The following is a 24,213-nucleotide window of genomic DNA, read 5'->3' on the forward strand; positions in this document are numbered from 1 at the left end:
GGTGCTCTTGTGGTGGCCTCAAACACAGAATGGTTTTAATGAGGCCGCTAACAAAACAAATTTTACTTTTGTTAAACAAATGATGGATGAAATATGTATATGCAGTATAGCAATCCCATATCCCACATCTTCTTATATCTTCTCTCTCTCTTCCTCCAGCCAGTCAAGCATTTTTGCTCACTCCCTCCTTCATTCTACACTCAATAGACACTTCTTTGTGGAAGTGGTTTTTAAACCCCATCCTGGGATTACATCCAGGCAATCTCCATAACCTCAGGCTGTGCTTCTAGATTTCCCTCAGATGGTCCTGTAAACACCAGCTTTCTCTTAAAGGAATACTCCACCAGAAAAAAACAGTATTTTTTTTATATATTGCTTACCCTATGTACTTTGTAGTGATGATTTCTTGCAGAATATAGAGAAAAAAAAATGTTTATGATACAATAGAAGTCAATAGTGACCAATGCTGTACAATAGCAAACAATTTGAAAAATATCCATGACTACAAATTACGTTACTTATGTTACAGAATCAGTAAATATGATTGAGCATACAACTGGATAACTAACACATGGATTACATGATTTCTTTCACATAATTTTTTTATTGTACATCATTGGACACTATTATGTTATATTATGTCAAAAACATTTCTTTTCTACAGGCAAGCATGAGATGAAAACTTTTCCTCCGGTATCACTACTAAGTAACATATAAAAAATATAATTTTCGGGTGGAATATTATTTTATAACAAGGATTTTATTTCAGCCAGGATCTCTGGTCCTTGATGTTGTAGGGTCCCCTGATACCGAAAACATCAATATCTTGACGACTGGTGTGTGTGTGTCACAGTTTCTTGAGGACGGTCTAGAGGTAAAATGGCTGGACATGAAAATACAGAAACTTAAGCCTTTTATGACGATGTGCTGATTAGTTTTTGAGCCAAAATCGTGCAAGAGAAAGAGGCACTCTAGAGAAACCCTCTAATTATTTTTTGATAATATTTCTAGAATTATGGCAAATACTGTGATTCTGCAATTAATTATAAATTCTTATTGTCAACTGCTATCGTAATGACTTATTTTATGATCAGAAAGATCACCATCAGAGTGGTAAATGATTACTGAAATGTGATAGAATAGTTCAGATAACTTGGTTACTAGGGTGCAAAGCCTACTGATGCTCACACCCACATTTTTTCATTCTCTTATTTTACATTCAGATGAGTCTACTAGTGTGAGATTTACATTTCTTATAATTTTAAGATTTTTTTTTACCATACCTTTCAGTGCTTAAATCTGCCTTGTCATTTTCTTTTTAATTCATTTTCTTTTTACTGTAGAGGGTGTTCTGTTAATTGTATCAGAATGCTGCCCATAAACAATCAGCAGGGCAGACAAATGCTGCAAATAAAACTGACTGCTATTAGGCAACAGCTGCTTCGGTGTTATCCATTTGTGTACCATATATACTTACGGATAAATCAGGACTTGATTTTACAGTATAATTTCTGGTATTTTATAATGTCGGTCATATACTGTAAGTGGAATGCAGTAAACTCATGCTATTGGTCCAAGGGTTATGATATGCTAATGCCCACCCAAGAGAGTAACCACGGAGCACACTGCCTTTATTTTCTTTGTGGGTGCGGCAATGCGCTGTATCAGCGTTTGCTGCTAACCTCTCTGTCTCTCTCTATTGTGCCTACGTGACCACACAGTAATACCCAAACTATCCCGAAGCAACGTTTGCACTGGTTTGCATTTTTTATGTATCTTTTTATGTATCTCACACCCTCATACACCTTTATCGTAAGATCCTTCCTTTTTCTATGATGGAGAATTCAAACAGAAGAGAATATGAAGCTGGCTTTAAATTAACGAAAGAAATTGGTAACTGCGTCGCTGCAACAAAATTCGATGTGTCTGAGAAACTGGTGCAAGATTGGAGGAGGAAAGAAGATATAAAAAAAAAAATAAGTGTCGCATTTTTGAACAGGCGTATAAGTCAGGGCCTGATTTTATGATCAATTGTTTGGGTTTCAAGACCCGACTTATACATGAGTATATATGATTGTTATTAACAAGTAATGGCTCAAACACCTGGAACATTAGCAAAGAACAAAATATTAAACAATAAGATAAAAACAACAAGTAGTGTATATCAATACATCACACAAACATGCTTGCTTCAGCTAATAATTATTTATCAGAACCAATTGGTAACTTCTGGAATAACACAAGAAAAAATAAGAACTGAGAAATGGTAGCTTGTTTAATTCATAGAGAAATCCAGTCACCAGAAGAAATTGGTTTTGGTGGATACCTGAACACACATGGAGGCCCCAGAACCACACCTGAAACACCCTGTTTGAAAAGACCAGACAGTCCTTCCAACCCCAGGGAGCCCGTCCTCAATAGTTTGTTGTCGGAGTCAGCAATTTATTTTAAACGACTTCTTTGTTGAAGTCTACCTGTTACCTTTCTAAGACTGTCAGTTTCGATATAGGATATGCTATCATCAGGCAATGCCTTTATTGTCACTCCAGAGTGGCAGCTTTCTTTGCCATTCTGCAGCACACAGCCCTGGTTCCACCTGGGTATCCTACTATGATACATAAATCATATGAAAGATAAATAAATAAATATTATTATTTTAGGACAAACAAGGCAAAATTAAAGGTGAAAAATAAAACACAAGTTTACTGATGTCTAAAGTATGACATTTTAGTAAACATACACATTTTAATGTGCTGTATATAAAATATTCATGTACAGTACATATTTTTATGTAAGCAAAAAGAAAGACTTTTTTTTGTTCAAGGTGTAATCTGAAATGAGACTGGTGCAAAGAAGAATATCTGCACACTGTGGTTTGAAGGTACAAAAATAAAACCAGTGATTTTCAGAAAAAAGTATGAGACGCATCCAGCTGTCAACAAGTTTATTTGTTGACTGCAGCCATGTGCTGTGTTTTCTTTCACTATGTATGTGTCAAGAAAACTCTGTGATTAAATGTTTTTATACAGTTGTTATAATCATAATATCAAATGAAGCGTCAGAGAGATTGGAAGGGAATAAATTAAAAGATGACATCCCCTAGCAGTTCCTAGAAACATATTGCAGAATAAAAGAGATGTGAAAAGCTGCTAACTGTGGGTGTTCTGTTGAGGCTTTTTTGCAAAGCATTCACACCGAATATAAAAAATCAGCAGACAAGCAAACATCGGATCAATGATGTCTCACCTTGAGATAAAAATGGGAGAATTCTACAGTGAAAAATAAAAAACAGAAAAGGTGGGCAACCAAACACCACAAGCATGTTCTTTGTAGATTTCAATGGTGCATTCCTGAACCTTACACACATTTTCTGGTAACACTTCAGTTTAGGCACTACAAAAATGCATGTACTCACATACTGTTATGGAACAAGACCATAACAAAGGAATTATTTGTTATTAATAACAGTTACAACACCTCAGTAAAGTGGTAAAGACATCTCTGAAATATGTCCAGCTACATTGACTTCACTTTGCAGAGTTAAATGTGGCTTCTTTTGCTACAGAGCATTTTTGTTAAAAAAAGTTTTCATTTTATGAAGATTACTTGTTTGCCCTTTTTGTTACAATAGGAAAAGACTGACAGACCCTTCTACTTGTGGGGTGTGAGTGCCATGGAGGACAAACAGAAATGGCATCTGGACAAAATGGAAGGTGCCAGGGGATTGACAAGTAGAACCCAGAGGACAGGAGCAGTTCCATCTCCCAAACGTTAGGTGGCAGTGGTCCACTGAAGGCATCCCAGCTTGGAAACACGCAGAGATTAAAGGGAATCTGAGCCCGGACGTGCAGCCTTTTCAGGGTCCATGGGTGCCATAAAAAGGTTCTGTCAGGGGAATATTACCCTGGTTCCCAAACAATCTGGAAGTACTCCCCACAACGGCTCAGTGCCAACCCTTACTGTTTACAGGGGCATTTTGCAACAGTTTTTAGGACTTTGTATGGAGGAACTCCCTAGTTCGTGACAGGAGTATTAATATCTCTTTTTACTGAGCTGAATAGGCCCATCTATTTGCCTCCATGTTTTAGTTTGAATTTAACCAAAAATTACAGCCTGGATAGAACTGCAGATCTGAAATTCTGAGCCTTTACCTCGAGGTGTGAGACAAAATCTGAAAATTTTGTATTGTTTCCTGTGCATACCAGCTTTTGCAAGCCTTACTTTTAACATGTACTTTGTTTTGTGTTACATTGTTGTAGGTGGCATACAGGATGGATGGACATTCCGACCAGGAGAAGGGATGGTACAATACCTGGAACAGAAGGCTCCTGGAGGACAGACAGACATCATGGCCAAGAGAGAGAAAGGCACCAGACTCGAAAATGACTTCGCAGAGGGGCGGACATCCTGACCAGTAATTCAGTAGCCGGGCGAGAAGCCCCTGGCAATTGGAATGGCATCCTGATTGGAAATGTTCCGAGGACTTGTCTCTGAGGGGGCGTTTTTTCCCCCCCAGGAGCTAGATGGCAGTAGCCCTCCATTTCTGCACACTTTTGGGAACCAGCAGGTAATGCTGGGAAATGTAGTCTGGCAGAGCAGCCCTGGTGGGGCTCATGGGTACTGTAGGAAGGCACTACAGTGAGATGAACTATATTGGACTTCTTTATGACCTAGATGTACTTACAATGAGCAACAGCCCTAGCACCGGAAGTAATATAAATAAAAGCAATAAAAGGGACCGCACTCCCGTATCCAGGCGAGTTGGAGCTGGGAGAAAGGAAGGTAATACTCGACTGGAGGAGGGCAGAGGTAAGAATTGTGAGGGAGATTACTTATGCTTGTGTTTTTGCTACTTTTTGTGAGGTATTGTATATAATAAAAATTTGAACCCGGGACTGCATTTTCAGTGACCATGATGGGGTTTGGGACTCATTGGTGCCAGCTCCATCACACTTATATTTGGAATCTTTATTGTGAATTTGCACATATAGTTCAATAGTGTCTTGCAGTTTTGTCGTTATATTTTTGAATGTAATCACTTCTCATTTTAAATTCTATTAAAATTTCATTTTTAGGACAACTAAATGGAAACTATTATATAATTTAAAAGCAAGATGCAAAAGGTATTTGCATATAAGATAGGCCTCACTATATACAGTATATCATACATTTTAGAACAATCGCGCTCTCTTCAAAGGTCAACTTGAGGAGATTTCTAATTGTCTCATAAAAATCATCAAGCATAACTTTTCTGCCATAGCATGGGGAGACAGAAAGAGAGCGGAAAAAGAAAGACATCCTAATAGCAAATAGGAGCACATGCATGCTGCACATTTGAAACTTTACCTCCCCACATTAAAGGACCAATTACTTATATACTTTTAAAACATGAATTTTGTGTCATTCTAGCAAATATTTTAGGGGCAGTGAGAGCTACGTGACATCATAGTGCTCAGAAGAATAACCCAAAATTAGGATTAAAAGTTAAATCTACCAGTTCTGAGTTGCTGTAATTTGACAATAAGCTTACATCTCTGTGTAACAATTTAAATGTTCCTGCTTCGTAATGCAAAATGTTTTCCAAGTTTCTTGGATTGTAGCATCAACAGTTTTAATATTTAGGTTATTGATTTTTGAATATGAAAACATTCTTTATTGTCAGCTCCTTTATTCATTTCTTTGACTTGAGTTTTAATATTTAAATTTTAAAATTACATTTTTTATTTAATACATTAAACTAAATAGTTTAAGTTTTTTGGGCAAATAATTTCTCATTTGGGAAATTCATTACATGGGCCAAGGATTTTTTGGGAATAAGTGGCTTTATACAGTGTTGTGAACATGACACTGACCTTCAGCATATTTAATGTCTATGGTCAACTTAATTTTAAGGTGGCACCCTGTTGCAAATTCCAGTTTATTTTAAGTTTGGAGCCAACAACATCACTGTGTGTTTTGGTTTTTTTAGTCTCAGCAGAAGTCTTTGATACATCAGATTACAAATGTATTTCTATATATAAAATAGACAAAAGTATCATTTATTTATCTATACCAATAAAAGGCAAAGCCCTCACTGACTCACTCACTCACTCACTCATCACTAATTCTCCAACTTCCCGTGTAGGTAGAAGGCTGAAATTTGGCAGACTCATTCCTTACAGCTTACTTACAAAAGTTGGGCAGGTTTCATTTCGAAATTCTATGTGTAATGGTCATAACTGGAACCTATTTTGCCCATATACTGTAATAGACTGCAGGTCGATGGCCGTTGGAGGCAGAGTTCCGTGTCGAATCATCACGCCTCCTACATAAGTACGTAGAGAACAAGGAAGAGCTCCAAAGAGCGCTGAACAAAACACGCATTTCACAATTGAGAAGGCAGCAAAAGATTATGAAACAAATGACGCATACAAGCATATTCATAAGTGCAGCTACTGCGGAAACAAAGCACGGTGTGAATCGTAAGTTTAAATTAAGTTTATAGACATGGTCCCGCTGCCGTTTGTCATGCGTATGACGAAAATGGTATTCGCGAGATAAAAGTTTAATGAGAAGACACGAGGTATAAACGAGACTTTGGATCACTTTGTAACGGAGTTAAAATTGCTGTAGCAAGAAACTTTTAAGTGCTGGGTCTTAGCTAAAATTAAATAAAGCCGTGAACATCGTGAGATCGCACGAGATAGCATGAACACAGCTGAGAAGCTTCGATGCATGTACTCCGAGCGGCTCACGTCAACTAACTTTGCAGGACTGTTAAAGATTAAACTAAGTTCATACACACGCTTCCGCTAAATATTTGCAGGCAAATCCACAACTTAATATCGGGAATGCCTGTTGAACATCTTACATTCACGAGTACCGATTTGGGTGCTGAACACTTCGATGAATGAAACCTGTTATCTTTACAACGGTTGACAAACACGGAATATCCTCCATGCTTGTAAAACATGTTACAGCGAGTACAGAAACTGTGTATGCTGTTAGCACTAGCAGTACGAGTTTAAGTACCAACAAAAGGTGTCGGCAGCCGAAACCTGATGAAATGACTGGGTTCAGGACCAAAATTAGTAAGTCAACATCGGTCAAACTTACAAATTCTCTTGCAAAATGGATTGCTTTGGACTGTAGACCACTAACAGTAAGATAGGGGGTTGGAAAATGTGCTACAGTTAGTGTCAGGTGATCCAACTTTCCAACTGCCGTGCCGAAAGACTATTTCAAGTAAAATTAAACAGCTTTATGACACTGAAAAGCAAGCAAAATTAGATGCAGAAAGGGAACTTTGTGGCTCTTACTGGGGATCATTGGACTTTCGTTACCGATTAGTAATTCTAATTACATCTAATTACAGAATGTTCAATGATCACACTGTTTTAGCCAAATTACAAAATTATTTTAGCTAAGGTTACTCAGAGTTTAAAGGTGAAGCTGGTCAAATTACCTTTTATGTTTCTGCCTTATTTTTTAAGAAGAAAAACTGCACTTTATGTTGAAATTTTGGTTATTATTATTTAAAGACAATACCATTCTGAAAATGTACTTAAAATACCACTTTATTTTTAAGTCTGCCCAATTTGAGCCAGGGATGATATTTTTGTTTCTGTTTTGAATTGAAATGCAGTTTAAATGCATTTTTTTTTCAGAAATTAAAAGAGCTTGAGTTTACAATAATCATGTCCATATCTATTATTTGATTCTGTCGCCCACTAAAACCCTTTTAAATTAAAACGAACATTTGTGCTTTGGGGCAAATTTTCTTGTGCAATTACATACGATTAATCAAGATTAATTAATTACAAAGCCTCTAATTAATTAGATTAATTTTTTAATGAGTCCCACCTTAATATATATATATATATATATATATATATGTAGATATGCGTGTATATATATATATATATATATTTATGTAGATATGTATATGCATATCTATGCATATGTATATATATATGCATATCTTCTCCTAAAACAATCATTGACATACCTTGTTAAATAGTGCAGGAGTCAGTTTCTAATTAAAGCTGTATTTTGATGGAAAATTCAACCATGAACCAGAATTAGGGTTAAAAACACCTTAAAGTAAATTCAGCATTTTCCTACCACTTATCATGATTTTGGGTTTTGAATAGTTAGTTCTTTCTTTGTTCAAATTTCAACATTCTGGTTCATTTTTTAATGTTGTTTTTGTGTTTTTTAGGCATTTATGGAATTATTATTCTGACAATGCTATTTTAAGTTCACGTTTTGTCACAATCATTTTGTTTCTTTTCATGAGTACACTCATAACTTACATGTTACTATGTCTATTTTCATTCACATGACATGGAGGGCATGTGATATATCATGTCAACAGGCTTATCTACATCAATAGTGGTGTGACAGAATCACTATTCTAGTTTTGATATAACTTCATTAAATGTGAGTGTATTTTGCTTGTTTTTGGTTAGGGATATTTGTGTTTCTTTGTAGTGGTGCCACACAGAAGGTATATTTTATGTTCGGTATGTTCTGACTTAAAGTTTTTATTCTCTGATAAATCATCAGTAAAGTAGATTTCCAGAATAATGGTGAGCTATGTCTTTAAGTAGGGAATTGTGGAATGTGGTGGGACTTTGTGGGCAGTGTAGTTTATTTACCTGTTACTCTTTACAAATCCATAAGGAGATCTGTTGGAGTGCCCGTGTTCTCACTACAGCCTGCTCATTTAAAAGTAATAAAGAAGACTTCCCAACCAGGAAAACAGTGCCAAAGATCCAGTTGTATAGTATACAATGAAGAACAGAGGAGTGCATTTTATCTGTTTATTGTCGCTCATCACCTCGATGCTGTACCGCTGAAGCATTAATGTGCTTTATGACTCTCCGTTATTTCTTTTTGAGAAAGCTGTTTTTCTAGGGTAATGCAAATCACTATCACTAACAGTAGTGCATTATTAACATCTGGACTGATCATCAACTTCCATTAAACTGAATCTCTTTGTGATTCTGTAAATGTAGTTTTGGTGATTCTTGTTTGTTTATTCCGTGTTTTTTTTAGAGGTAGATATTTTGCGTTATTGTCTCAGTATAACCTAAATTGCTTAATTTGGGTCATTTTGTTCTACTGTAGTCAGCTGGTTGGGTGTATGTATTTATAGGATTCAATAATCATGGGCTTAGAATCTCATCCTTCTTGTTTAAGCATTGCCATATGCAGTTACACAAAATGTGACAGCCTCAGTACTCAGCACACAGGAGTTTGGGGTTCATTACATCATATTTTGGCATTTTTAAGCTTTGACTCTTCTTTTTAACTACAGATTTTGTCTGAGAATTTGATTTTGATAAGTGTATATTCTTTATCTCATTTCTTTATTTCACCCTTTTCTTGTGCACAACTACAGCATGGAACTCCTAGATCGCTTTTTGTTTATCTTAAACCTTAGGATGCCATAAAAGTATCAGATTGTGTCTCTAAGTAATTTGAAAAATCCAATTAATTAATAGAACACATTTTATTTTAAATACACACAACATTTTTTAAATCCCAAGTTCAGTAACTCAATAGGCAAGGAGGTGTCTGGATAACTTAAAAAGATGCTGCCATATCTGAAAGTTAGATTAATTATATAAATTTACAAAAAGTACATTAGCATACTCTTACTTTAAGTTACTGTACTTCCCATCAGAGGTGAACGTTTAGCTTTTAATTTGGTTACATTGTCCTTCAAGACCATACAAAAATAACTCCTCATGAAGCATTCCACTTATGACTATTATTCCATATTGGCATTTCCAGTTTGATACTACAAAAATAAGAGAGAATTGCAGAGTCAGATAATTCTGTCTAATTAAATGCTCAGCATCTAATTGACTTCTTCAGTCCCTTCAGTCAATTTGTTGCAATGATGCTCACCAGGCCTCACAAAAAAAGGCTGGATTTGTCTAACTATTGGTTACATCAGTGCTTTTCTAAATAAATATTATTGCCGATATCCATTTTTACAATAAGCTTCCTCTCTTCTTGTTGACACAGATGAATCATTTTGCTCAAGAAGCTGAAAGCAAAGCCGTCTCAGTCACATCTGTTCCAGACAGAGGACAGTATTTACACACAACTCTGTAGCGTCCACTCCTTGCTTTCTTCCTGAATAGGGAGCCTATCGTTTCTATGCAAGGTTTCCTCCTGTAAAGGATAGGAAATATTTTCTTCTGACATGTGATTGTATGCTTGTTTATCTTCTCCTTGAAAGCTTCTGTCAGTACTTTCTTCTTGTACAGGAGAACCAATATCCTCTTCTGTCCTTTCACTGCCATTCTGTGACATTTGACTGACATACACAAAAATCACTTCTCCACTAAAGTTCATCACCTTCCCATTTGAAATAAATGTGGTGTTATTGTTCCCCATCACATTACCTGTAAGAGAAAGATAATTCTTTAAAAAAAGGTAACAGTAAATGATGCTCATTCAGGTACAAAATTATTTAGAATTTAGTGAGGAATGACAGTCTAATTTCACTTTTCACTTTCACTTTAAAAACCACTTGATTTGGCCAACAAACTCCAGATGTGGATAGCTAGAGGTTTGGTTTTCCTACTTCACTGCAAATTATCTTACACAGATTTAAAACCATTAGCTGACAGTAGCACACAATGGACTTCCTTTAATAAGAAACTATTTCATTTAAGGAGAAAAACTGTTTCCTCTTGTTCTAATTGAAAAATGGAAACAAATGTTGCAATGGAAGAGCAGATATGGTGGAGATAGTTGAAAAGGTGAGAGAGAGTACTCCCATTGCTTCATAAGTTCATTTCAATTCTGTTAAATGATTCAAATATAAATACAGTGTTGTGGTTCATATCACCTGGGCCATGATTTTGAATCCAGGCCCAACCACTGTCTGTGTGAGAGTTCTAGCCCAACTCAAAGATGATGATATCAGGATGATTAGTCGTGACAAAGAATTCAGTATGGGTGTCTGTGTGTTGGCGAGTCTATTCTGTGATGGAGTGACATGGACATCAGTTGATGGGTCCTGTGCTTTTCAAGCTGTAGTGAGATCAGCTATGATTTACTGAGAACTTTCCATCAGCTGATGGAGAGTGGTCTTGTTAAATGAGAGGCCTGCAGTTACACATATAAAATAAAATTTTGTTTGATCAAATTAAGGTCTTAAGGGCTTGAGTCTATCCCAACAGCAGTAGGTACAAGGCTGGAAACAGCTCCGGACAGGTGATAAACAGATTAAAAAACATTGTCTTCACTGCTGTGAAAGATGGCATTTCAGTAACACCAGTTAAGTTGACAGAGGGTTGGTTTAACTGGAAAAATTAAACTAAAGGAAGATAAGACAAATTGCTGTTTCTGGAGGGCCCATGGAATAGACCAGTGGTTTTCAAGTCAAGTCCTAGAGAGTTTTTACTACAACCAATTTCAAAATTATAATTTATTATTCTTATTTTTAATGAATGTCATTCTTTAGGGAATTGTTCTTTTTAGGTGCATTCACATAGAATATAACAAGCACCAACTATTGTCATTGTCTTTCTATCTCTCTGCATGAATGAATCAACTTGGCTCCCATGGCATACTTATCATTCAAAGAAATCTTTAAGGAAAGTTCAAGTTTCATTAAGATATCTCAAATATCATATGCTGTACAAGTTTTTCAAATTCACCAATGAGATACCCAAGCAGAGATAATTAAAAAAATGTGATGATTGTGAAATTAGTTAGAATAAAAACATGCAACTATAAATTTAAACACTGCTGGTGTAGACAGTCAATGTCTGGGTTACTTATTAAGTGTAGCAGTTTGTGTACTTCATGGTTTTGGGCACAGTTGGGTGTTTTATTATTTTTTTTACAATTTCTTACTGTGAACAGTCAGCTCTAGAGGCCACCAGTCCCTATGTGGATGCTATTTTTTTTGTTTTGAATAGCAGTTATGTGTTATAAAGATGATCCCGGTTTAGACTGATCTCCTGTTGTTGCAATAATTTAAAACAGTCTTCTGAAGTGGTTGTATTTATGAAATTCAAACACTGCAACAATTTTTTTTTTACATTTTTTCCTTGTGGGTGGAGATAAAAGAATATGTGCAAAGTGGAATAAATTTCATTAAAAATTTCTAATCCATGCACTACCTGTATTCTGTTCTAAATGGCAACAAATTGCTTACTTAACATTTCAAACAAGGCGATGAATGTGTGTTACCTTTGAAAATGAAAAATATGACTTTAAATAGAAAAAACCCACTCAACCAACACAAGTAACTTGAAAGTCAAAACATTTGTTAGTTTGGAAGAGTGTGGGCAGCAGTCTGGTAAATATGGCTGAGCGGTGGAAATGCTTCAGAGATGACACAAGCAAAGAATGCAATTTCAAACAGTCCCTAAATTCCGCTTGAAGGCTCTCTACAGGACACACAAGGAGAAAAACTGCAGATACGAGGAGAGCAAGCCAGCTCTTTGCATCTATTCAATAATAAATAAGTAGCTGTGTCTCCATCTCCAGACTCGCACACAGTGCTGTACATAAGGCGCTGGTAACAATAAACTACCAGAAGAGATTAATCAATTCACATCAGCTCAGAAGTTCTTAGTTTGCTGTCTGATCCAGAAACATCCAACCAGTCTCTGAGACTGAAAAACGAAAATCAAAGTTAATTCCCCAATCTTCACTACAGATGAAACAGCCCTACTTGAGGAATTGTTCCCAGCACTCCAGATTGGACATAGCACAGTCCAGGAGGACAGGTCCTTTCAAGGTGCCAAATATCCTGTCATTATAGGATATATTGAGTAAAAACATTTATGAAGGGTTTTATCTAATGGTTTACCAAGTGCCTGTTTGTGGTTATAATGTATATCTTTTATCTCATAGTAATTCTCATGAAACAAGCACATAATGTATCACATACACAGTTTTTATAAAAGGCACAGTTTTGTTTGTTAGATAGATAGATAGATAGATAGATAGATAGATAGATAGATAGATAGATAGATAGATAGATAGATAGATAGATAGATAGATAGATAGATAGATAGATAGATAGATAGAGGCTTTATGTATTGTAGCCTTTTGGATTTTTCAGCTATGTCTTCTGTCTGCCCATTTTTTTTCTTGCTCTTTGAGCATTTCTTGGATTACACCTTGAAATATGAAAACACAGCACTGCAGCAAGGAAAATGTAAATGATAACACATGGTGTGGAAACAGGGATAAGGAGTTTGTCAGGTAAGTTGATTTATGTATTTTATAAGCTAACATAACATAAGTTGTTATTATGCATTCTTGTTTATCATGGAGTAGAGAGTGGCAAGATAGAAATACAAGTTAGAACTGCACTATACTCTATGTGAGTAATACTACTACTCTGCTACTACTGCATGAATGTCTTTGAGAAGAAAGCAACTTGGAAACAGAATATGGTTAAACTCAATATAAAAAGTAATATGAGTTTAAATTGAATTCAGGGTACCTAGAGCTGCAAGGCAACAGTGCTAACTAATCACCACCATGCTCTCTATACACCCCCAAATTACTATACATTAAAAAGTATGCTGCAAAGTTTTTGTCATCACCTTTAACATGAATCAAGTAACAAAACACTTAAAATATGATGATGACTTGATCTCCGGTTGGAAGAAACAAGAAAAGGGGTAGGGTGGGAGGCTTTACCACCACAACTAATGGAATCATGCAGGCCTGCCAAAAACTAAAAAAAAGCATTACCACAATGGATTATGCACACCTTGTATATACAGTATTTGGTTTTAATATGTGTAACTGGGTTGGTCCATACTACAGGGAGCTAAAACCTGTAGATGTACTGAAAATGTTATTTGTCCACTCACCAGATACTGGTGAAGAATCTCCAGCAGCTTTGGTGCTGTCTTCGTTTTCCTTGTCCTGTTTACTATTTTCTTCTAAATTAACTCCCATACAAAAGGAATCAAATGAATCATTTGTAGTGTCCATGCTGCAGCTGCAATTCAGATTGTGTCTTATATCAGAGGCTGCATTGCCTATCCGAGTCTGAAAGGTAGCATGGTCTTTAGCAGGCAACGTGGAGTCCATTTCACAGGACTGGCAGGAGTCAGTGGCCTGGCCAGAACTGCATTTATCTCCACAGTTCACGCTGCTACTTATATTTCCACAGCAAATGCTGCAATAGCAAACCTCTTGTAAGGATCGAAATTCATTGTTAGCATTGTCTGTCCCACAGGAGCAATTCTGATGTGTATACAACTGATTGAGCTCATTTTCTCCAAGCTCTAATGGCCCTTTTAAAGAAGACACACAGCTGCAGTCTCCAACTTCTTCTGGCTCAGATGTCCTACTGTTGGGTTCCCTTTCGTTCTCAGTCACATTAGACTGGCCGGACTCAGGTTGGTTGACATTTCTGTGCTGTGGTGTTCCATTTAAGCAATTGTTAACAATAACTGTTTCATTGTTCTCACAGGTTTGAAGCAAAAGTGGAGTTTCCTGGCTGGAATCTAAAGAGTGGTCAACAAAAACTTCTTCAATAGATGTCTGGACCTTAAAACATACAAAAAGAGTCAAGTCAAAAACATTTCTGAGTTCAGTAGTATAGTCAATCAATATTTGACTCCATAAACTTTGAAACCAGACATGCTTATTTCATAAGAACACAATAAAAGGATGTATTATGGCTTTATTTAGAAACTGTTTTACATAGAGTTGAGTTGAAAAGGGTAATATTTCACTTTAGTCTGAAAAGAATGATTTTTTTTTGGAATTTATGAAGATTCTTCAAATAAATGTGATACCAGAGCTTATTAGAATTCTAAACGCTAATGTCAAAGAAATGTAAGACAGAAGTATGCCCAAGGGTGCCAAACTGAAGGACAATAAATAATTGGTTAAAATATATATACTCTATTGTTTAAAAATCACCTCTCCAGGATCACTTATAAACAAAAATTAAACACCACAAAGATCACATTTATACAAAATAATTCACACAGCACAGGAGAGATGCATAAAGGGAGAAAACACATATATTAACTAAAGACAAAAACATTAACCATATTTAGGTTGTGTCACTGACTGATTATCTCACATCTCATTCTCTCTTTCAAGCTCCATGACAGTGTGAAGCTTCATCTAAACTCACCTCCCAACTCCATTCTTTCTGGCCTTCAGGACTGAGCAGCCATTTAAACTTTCTGTGGAGTTCATTTCCATGGCCATCTCTAGAATCAATTCTGAAGTCAGGAAGTCCTCATAAACTCTAGGACAACCAGTGTACAATGGTCTCTAGTGACCCAAGGATAAACTATGCCATTAAGTATTCTTTATTTCAAAAGGGTTGACACCCAAAATAGCTTTTGAGCTGATTGTCATTTTCCATCACAAGCAGGTCCTCACTATTCCATTATTTGAGTGGCCTGCTGCCTTCTAGGGCCCTGCTGGATTCATCTCAGTCTGTCAGTATCATTCTCATTCTCTCTTTTTCCCTCTCCTTGTGTTACTTCTTTCTTCACATTCTATTAATTTCAAGGTCCTTTTGCTCTCCCGCAGCTGATATCCTCTCACACTAGCATGTAGTGCCAATGCAGGCTTCTCTTTTTATGTATCCAGCATGTCTGGCCTTTCACCTGTGCTCTTGCCTACACAAATGCTCTTGGCATTTGTAAGCTAAGTGACCATTTGGTACCCACAGTCCACATGGACAAAAGGGGTGGAGAATGGCAGAAGCCAGAAAATAATTACACTATACAGGGGCCCTGAAAGGCTCAGAACTGCCTTACATACGCATAGCCTTATGCCTTGCCAGTAACAAAACTCCATATTGCATTGTGTTTCACTGTGTAATTGGATATTATTTTGAGTTTTGATGAGACTGTGCTACACAATGATTGAATATAATCAACGTAGGCATATTATACACTGTATATGTATATAATCACAGCTCACTCTGCCTTGTTAATTCGGACTCCACATATGTGCAGGGAGTGAGACATTCCCATAAAGCATTCTCATCTCTAGCCGAGGCACAATATTACTTTAACAAACTGGGTTTGTGTCATTGAACCTTCTGTCAGATGTCACTCACAGTCTGTGGGATGAGTGCAAATGGTTTGGGTAAAGTACATTCATGTGCCAAAAGTAGAAGAGCAGTGTCTGTAATACAGGAGACAATTGCTCAACGTTGCTCAAAGAACAGGTGGCATCCCAACCTGTAAGATTACAAGCAATATAGTGGAGGACACCACTTTAGATATCCAGGCCAATCGTTTAGGGATTAATAGAAGAGGAAGGATCTAGGGAGTGTTCCATAGAATATTTTGAAAACGTCCCAAACAAGTTAATAGGCTGGAAGCTAGTTGTTAGGGAATCCATTTCTACTCTAGATAGTGACAAATGTGATGTGCAGGCATATTCGGTAATTAGGATATGGTGATTTGTCTACTTTCTTCATGTAATCTGTCCTGTCTTTTTTCCTCCATGTGTTAATGATATTGTGACGTCCCATCGAATAAACACACTCAGGAGCCACTTGTCCAGGGAAGGCTTCCAAATGCTGACTGGCTTTTTATTCAGTATGCCGCGATATATATAAATGGTGCCCTACCCCTGCTCATTGTCTGGGTCACGGTGACACCTCCAAAATAACAAAGATAATTCAGCTTTGTCCTGTCTACCTCTTTAACTGTTTGCTCCCTTCACCACTTGATGCCGTCTTACTTTTTCGCTCCAGCCACAACTACCACTTCCGGCCACCACCTCCCCTTTTCTTCACGCATCGTTAATTAACCTGGATCCCTGTCACTCAACTCTTTCTCTCAAGGGTGGTGCCCCAAGCCCTTACAAAAAGTGTTCCCCCAAGATTCCACCCCAACAATGCTTCCACTCCCTACAGCCCATGCAATGGCAAGACACATCACAATACTGAATATTTTCAAAAAATAGTCTAAAAGGCTTTTTTAAAATCCTGATGTTTTTTGACTACCATCTACTGTATCTAGATAAAGGGGAAAATGAGTAGACTGTAATTAGTAAACTGAATTAGCTTTGCAGCAGCTACCTGAAACTAGTATGCATTTTCAAAATGAACAATAGTGTAAATGAATACATTCTTACTTACTGGTGTTTCTGCAGTGTTCTGCACACTTGAAACATACATTCGAAGGTCTTCTAAAAAAAGAGCAAAAGCAAGAGGGAATTTGTCACCTTTCATGACCACATATACTTTTAAGAATGGTTCTTGTCTAAGATCAGTATAACCTAACATAGACATGACCAGGAAAATAGAATTAAAACATGAGTGGATTGAAGGATGGGTGGGCTTTGAGGCAAAGGCTCCAAAAATGCCATTTCAGCTTTCATTTCTTTCAATGATACTTTCAAGATTACATTTATGTCATGCCATACAGACACAAAAAATGGATTCCATCCAAGCCTTTTAATTTCTTAATTTCCCAGAAAACAACAATTTTTAATGTTATAGAATAGCAACAAAATTTTAATCAAGTGTGCTGATGCTAGATACCTGTAAACATAAAGCACCTACCTGAACCCTTTGAGTCAGATAACTCTCCCACAACCCAAATCTTAACCATAGTGTAACGGGGCATGCGATAGGCATTTCGTGACTAACGTTGTGGGCATTACCTGAACTACGTCATAAGTATAGCAGGCTGCAATTAGACCCACCTCCAACCATCCCACACTCCTTTGATAAATAAAAGTCCACCCGTCTGCTTTTTATATCATCACACTTCAAGAGATGGAAGTGACGTCAAACTGAAGCGCAGTAGCTTTGGTAAAGGTGTAATTAGGTAGCCCCAAAGTGCACTTTTGTAATTTTTTTATATAACTTAATCTTGTATGTGCGTAAAAGTATTTTGCACGAATATGAAAACATCTCATACATACGTAAAAGTATTATGTATGTACATGAAAGTATCCCGTACATACGCATGAGATATTTTAACATACATAGGAGATAAGGGCTATCCCGTACTACTGCAAAGTGAAATGTGGTCACCCTTTCCGGTATAAACACATTTTCAAATTGTACTTTATCACATATAGAATTGTGTAACCACTTCTTTCTTTCTTTCTTTCTTTCTTTCTTTCTTTCTTTCTTTCTTTCTGTACAAAGTCTTCAGTTCTGGGTTACTACGAATATGGAATATGTCTTCTTTCTTGTTTTATTTACAAGGTCAACTACAGTGTGATTGACTTACCATAAAGTTTTTTAAACCTTTCTTTGTAGCATACCAGCAATACAATAAGGAGCACTGCAATCAACAAAGTCAATGTGCTTAACACAGAACCCCATAATATCCAGTTCCCTAAACGAGAAAAAACATTATTAATACAGTAAAAGCACTGGCAAGAGAAATTTAGTAAAAGGAAATGTATTACATTTAAATGACAGAGATTAATCCTTTGATTTCCACTGCCAGGCACACAAGTAACTGTGCTTAACATTTTTAATATGAATTCTGCAGTCCCAACAAAACTTTATTTCATAATTCTACATGGGAATACCATAGAGACTGGTCACAAACTGAATGCTTTTATATTGTTTTATGTTTTACTAACAGCGCACACATTGACTGAAATAAGACTTCATTAAAATAAAGAGTCTAAATTGCTCCAGTGAGGGTGTGAATGTGTGCCCTGCAATGGACTGGCACTGCATTCAAGGCAGGATTTTGCCCTACTCTCAGAGTGTCACAAATAGCCTCAAGGTCCAGGCAGTCGTAATGTTAATAAAATGCATTGGATAATGCAAAGGTGGATTAATAGATGGATAGACAAGCGTAGACCGTGAACAGTTTAATGTGGTATTATGATATGTTTCCTTTCCAGGGCGACTGTTCAAGGAAATTGCTTCACTACATGCTTGCCAATTATGCCATTTACATACTACTATCGAGAAAGTCCTGCATGTAAATTCTGTGGTTATGTGACTCACTGCAGGATTCAACATTATTAACAGAGAAGAGAAGGAAATAGGATTTGAACTACATTTTTATTTTTATACAAATTCCAAAACAACATTAGTTCTATTTAGGATAGCTTTGCATATATAAAAATGTTCAGTGCACATTAAAAGATAAATACTGAGCTACTATATAATCTGTTGCACACCACATTTTTCTAATGCAATATTAATAAAAAATTTCATTAATTAGTATAGAATTTAATGATTTTAAATATGATTTTCTCAAGGCAATAGTCTTATTTGCAGAGACGTACAATACTGTGTAATAAAATAAGTACAGTTAGTATATAGTGAACTAGGAATACAATTTTTAAATTTTTTTTTCCAGTTAGTTTTCTAGCATGCACTACGCTGTGTAATATAATATTAAAAATGTACTGTACTTGAATCATCATGATCACACGCTACGTCATTGGTTGCATTTCCAGGCTGCTTTGTAACCATTCCAAGTTTCTTGCAGCTAAAAATTTAAACAAAAGAGAGGGAGAGATATTAATCACTTTTCGGCTGTTTACTTTGCTTGGAGCAGACTGTAACTCTTTAGACTAGCATTTACCACAAAGGAATCTGGTTGTTCAGAATAGATTGTTTCCATGGGAAGTGGCTCAGCAATTAGTCACCATTCCACATGGTAGCTACAATTCTGTAAATTCTGAAATCACTTACTGACCAATGAGAGCTAAGCACACAAGTGTACAGCAACCTCACTATTTTTGAGGCAAATATGAAAACAATGTCATAGTTCCCTTAAGCTTTTTTTTTTACACAAGTACTTTAATTTGGGATGTCACACACATTTTTCCAATCTAGGTTGGAATCAACTCACTTTTCTTAGATAGGTTGTCCAATATGATGGTGGATGTACAATTTAATTTAAAAATAAAAACACAAAAAATGTCATTTGACATACATAGCTAAAACAGCACAAGTAAAAAAAAAAGCTTTACCTTAAAATACAGCCTGACAATTGCTTTTAGATCACTCTGCACCTTCCTTACCATTTTTTTTATATTTGTTGTTTTTATATTTCTGAAGTGCACTGTTTCACAATATTTACAGCCTACACTTGTAGTGGTAGTACAAAAGACATGAAACTCCATAACCGTAGGAGGAGCACACTTGGCAGAGATGAAATCTCCATTACTTGTGCTGCTGAGCACTTTCTACTGCTGTTGTCTGCTCCCTATTTTCAAACTAGGCATAGAAACTATTAGAGCTTTAACACTACATGTCTTTTCCAACAGTGTGACTCCTTGTCAGTGCTACAATCCTATACGTTTTATATTTTCCTTTATTTGTAATTTCTCAGTACCAGAAGTACAGAAAACTTGTTAGTTGTAAGGTGTTATATTTAATTTTGTGGCTTCCTAATTTTTGAAAAGTGTGGTGCAGCAGTAGCACTATTGCCTCACACTATGGAGACCAAGGTTCACGTCCTGGGTCATTCTCCCTGTGTCTGCATGGGTTTCCTTTCACTGTCCAAAGACATGTAAGTTAGGTGGAATGGCAATGCTAAATTGGCCCTTTTGTGTGTTTGCCCTGTGATGGACTGGTGTACTGACCAGGGTTTGTTTCTGCCTTGCACCCTGTGCTAGCTGGGATAGGCTCCAGACTGCCTGTGGCCGTGGTCTGGATTAAGAGGGTTAGAAAATAACTGACATGTTTTTTAAACTATGAAACGTGATTGATATTTCCATTGTATTAAATGTAATTTTATTGTAAAAATGTAACTAATTATTTTTCAGTGTTGAAGTTATACAATTAATGAACTAAACATGTTTCATATAAAGGAGAACTGGTAAACTATGCAATAACACACATACACTAATAATTACAGTAAAGACAATAATCAGAAACATTATGCTCCACTGTGGCGCAGTGGTTGCGCAGCTGCCTTGCAGTTAGGAGACCTGGGTTCGTTTCCTGGGTCCTCCATGCATGGAGTTTGTATGTTCTCCCCGTGTCTGCATGGGTTTCCTCCGGTTTTCTCCCACAGTCCAAAGACATGCAGGTTAGGTGCATTGGCAATCCTAAATTGTGCTTGGTGTGTGTGTGTGCGCGCCCTGCCTGGGTTTGTTTCCTGCCTTGCGCCCTGTGTTGGCTTGGATTGGCTCCAGCAGACCCCCATGACCCTGTAGTTAGGATATAGCAGGTTGGATAATGGATGGATTATGCTACCCATATTTATTACCATTTATTAAGGAATCATTTATGAGCAGCCTCTCCCAGGCCAAGCATGTGACTTCAAGCTGCATGGAGTGGCAGGCGAGAATTCTACGACTGAAGAATTGGGCGGAGTGGTAGCTCTGAGGCTAGGGATCTGTACTGGCAATCAGAAGGTTGCCGGTTTGAATCCTATAAATGCCAATAAGCACTCTGCTCTGTTGGGCCCTTGAGCAAGGCCTGTAATTGCTGAGCGTTTTGAGTAGTGAGAAAAGTGCTATATAAATGCAAAGAATTATTATTAATTATTATGGTGTGAATTGGCGCGTGTGATTGAGTAAATTCCCATGTACCTCCATCCATTTCTCCTCCTTAAGCTCAATAACCCAAAAACACTCTCCTATCAAGCATACAAAGTAACACCATGTGTCAGACTCTTTTTAAACGTTTTAGCTTCAAGCTCCACACCCAGTTACGGTACGTTATCTAACCAAACCACCCTCCTCAAGTTCAGTCCTGGAGAGACGTAGTGGTTGCAGGTTTTTGGTTCCATCCCAATTTTTTAATGCAAAGCCAATCCTTGCTGCTAACAGGAATTGTTATTTAATTCTGTGGTTTTCATTTTGACACATCAGATCATTATTATGTTTGAAGATGAACAATATAATTTTGGAGCAGATTACTAATTGTTTTCAAATGTTTTATTTAAACAAATACTTGTAAATAGTTTTAGTAGATGGTGAATTGTTGATCTTTTCATTAGTAAACAGGCAGTTGGTTATTAAAATAAGAAGCAATAAAAAGAAGAGTATGTGGCTGTTTAAGTACTAAAATTAAGGGTTCAGAATCTTAACAAGTGAGCCAACTAAAATGAAGCCCAAAAATTCAATAGCAAAATTGGAATTGGAACAAAAACCTGTGGCCACTGCAACCCTCCAGGAATGAAAAACAGCAGTAAAGTGGTGGCCTTTTTGTGTTAGTGGTATAAAATAATACACTTTACACAAGTATTCTCAGTTGATTTATTTAAAGTCATCATTAGGAATTTATTACAGCTACGAAGTGCTCTACAAATATTGTCACGGTTGCGGGGTTTAAAGCTGGGTAGTGTGGAAACAAAGCATCATGAGGGCAACTAATTTGCTTCTAATTGAGAAATTGTGTTGGAAGTAGGAAGTGCAGCTGAAATTCCAGCAGGGTTGTGGGGCAGTGAGAAAAAAAGCATCATGGGATTGATTCCCTGGAGGACTCCATTTGAGTTATAGTGAGTTAGGCTGTGCCTCCACAAAATGCTTTATTTTATAAGTGATTCATCTTTGAATACCATGTATCAGAATACAAAATTATTTAATTAAATAAAGCTTTTAAGAGATATTTTAAATTCTTCATGTTCTGTGTCAGAGCATCTTTGTTAAAATGACTAACAAAGTAAAATGTCCAGTGTATTTCCAGAGGATACTTACTCAGTCCAGGGCATACAAGGGTCTGTGGCTGAAGAAACGTTGGAAAAAAAGCCTTGTGGACACTTTTTACAAAGAGAGGTTGAATTTTGCACTGGAAAAAAATAACAAAGGAGAACACATGATGGCCAGGCTTGGAAAAATGTCTGAAACAATGAGCAATTGGATCATGCATAAAGTATGGGTTAAAATTAATTTATTTTATGCCTCTCAAACTAAATATATTTTATTAACACACTATTTTCTCTTAAGGGTCTATTTTTGGCTATTGCTTTCAAAGGGGCACCCAGCCAAGGATAGGGTTGCATAAGTTATAGTTCACCTTTACATTCATTTATTAATTTTTGAACATATTTTATCCAGTTTGGTGTTTTTTTCTGTGCTCTCTTAGGAGCGCAATATCATTTGAACTGAGGTCACACTCTCAGACATGCACCCAACGTCACTCGTTCCATGAAAATTTAGTGTAGGTAATTAACCTGACATGCATGCCTTTAGAATGAAAGACAAAGCAACATAAATTTGAGAAAAACATACAAACTCCACAAAGACAGCAGCCAGGCCAGGATTTGATTTTGGCCTCCCAGAGCTGTGAGGCAGCAGCATTAATGACTGAGTGCACCTTATCATAAGCACCCTGATTATGCATTACATCATAATTTCATATGTGACTAATTTTAATTTTCAGTATAAAGTGAATCTGTATGATGAATAAGCTGTGTCTTTATCTTTAGGTTAAGGTAAATATTAATTAGTGGTAAACAAAAATGAAATTCATACAGAGTACTTTTTGTCTACAAGTAAAACATGTTGCGTCCAAGGCTTTACATTTACCTCCATATCCAGGGGAGCACACTTTCACCTTCACACAGAACTCGCAGTAGACACGTAAACACTGAAAGCCAGGCATGCACACACATTTCAAGGCTGCTGTATTTGTTTCTGGTTCCGATGCCTGATAACCTTTCTCTGAAACATTGGAAAAAAAAAAAAAGATGAGTCCTTGTACTTTTAAAAACAGAAATAAGGCAGATTTTTTGCTTAACTTTCATTGGTTTCTGTGTAGCTGGAGGTTATCCTTACCATTCCAGCTGGAGCCATTAGCTGGAGATTTTCATTACCCGTTAATCCTTTTATGTTTAAGCTGTCCTCCTAATATACGTTGCAGGCCTGACCAGCACTTGGGGAGCCCCTTGGATTTCAATGTGCACCTACCTATTGCGAATGCTTTTTTCTACCAGCTGATGCATTTGGGTACCGTATGGTAAAAACACCTCAAGACACACAAGAATTTTGGTAGAAAATCCACTTTAAATAAAAGTTAAAGTGTCACACTGCTTCGCTTTTGCAATTCTGTAACAGCAAAGCATCAGCAAAATAAACCTACACATAGTCTTAGAACAAAGATGGTGGCATACTTTAGTTAAAGTTATAATTCTAGTAACAATTCCACCCCTGGTTTCTTGTTGAATTTATACTCTGTCATGTTTGTGATAATGCCATGGCCTTTATGACAGTGGTCCTCCGTTTTTGACCTGGTGGGACACAGAAACTGTAGTTTTTTGTTCCAAAAAATGCCTTAATTATAACCCAATTACTGCTTCTAATTAAGACATT

At 36.7% G+C, this 24,213-nt stretch overlaps 1 protein-coding gene across 2 annotated transcripts in view; it reads right to left on the reverse strand.

Annotated features, from left to right (window-relative positions):
* Positions 1-9,477: 9,477 nt before the first annotated feature.
* The window catches only part of tnfrsf11a (tumor necrosis factor receptor superfamily, member 11a, NFKB activator), a 77,556-nt gene continuing 62,820 nt past the window's right edge, over positions 9,478-24,213 (reverse strand). For both annotated transcript variants that reach the window (XM_039753336.1, XM_039753334.1), the window contains exons 4-10: positions 23,431-23,565; positions 22,600-22,690; positions 19,357-19,433; positions 18,207-18,314; positions 17,102-17,151; positions 13,845-14,529; positions 9,478-10,400 (exon numbers count right to left, since the gene is read on the reverse strand). In XM_039753336.1, coding sequence (XP_039609270.1) covers positions 10,090-10,400; positions 13,845-14,529; positions 17,102-17,151; positions 18,207-18,314; positions 19,357-19,433; positions 22,600-22,690; positions 23,431-23,565 — 1,457 coding nt within the window. In that variant the 3' untranslated portion in view covers positions 9,478-10,089. The remainder of the gene's footprint in view (positions 10,401-13,844; positions 14,530-17,101; positions 17,152-18,206; positions 18,315-19,356; positions 19,434-22,599; positions 22,691-23,430; positions 23,566-24,213) is intronic.

Source organism: Polypterus senegalus, chromosome 5 (assembly GCF_016835505.1).
Source record: "Polypterus senegalus isolate Bchr_013 chromosome 5, ASM1683550v1, whole genome shotgun sequence".
Lineage (NCBI taxonomy): Eukaryota > Metazoa > Chordata > Cladistia > Polypteriformes > Polypteridae > Polypterus > Polypterus senegalus.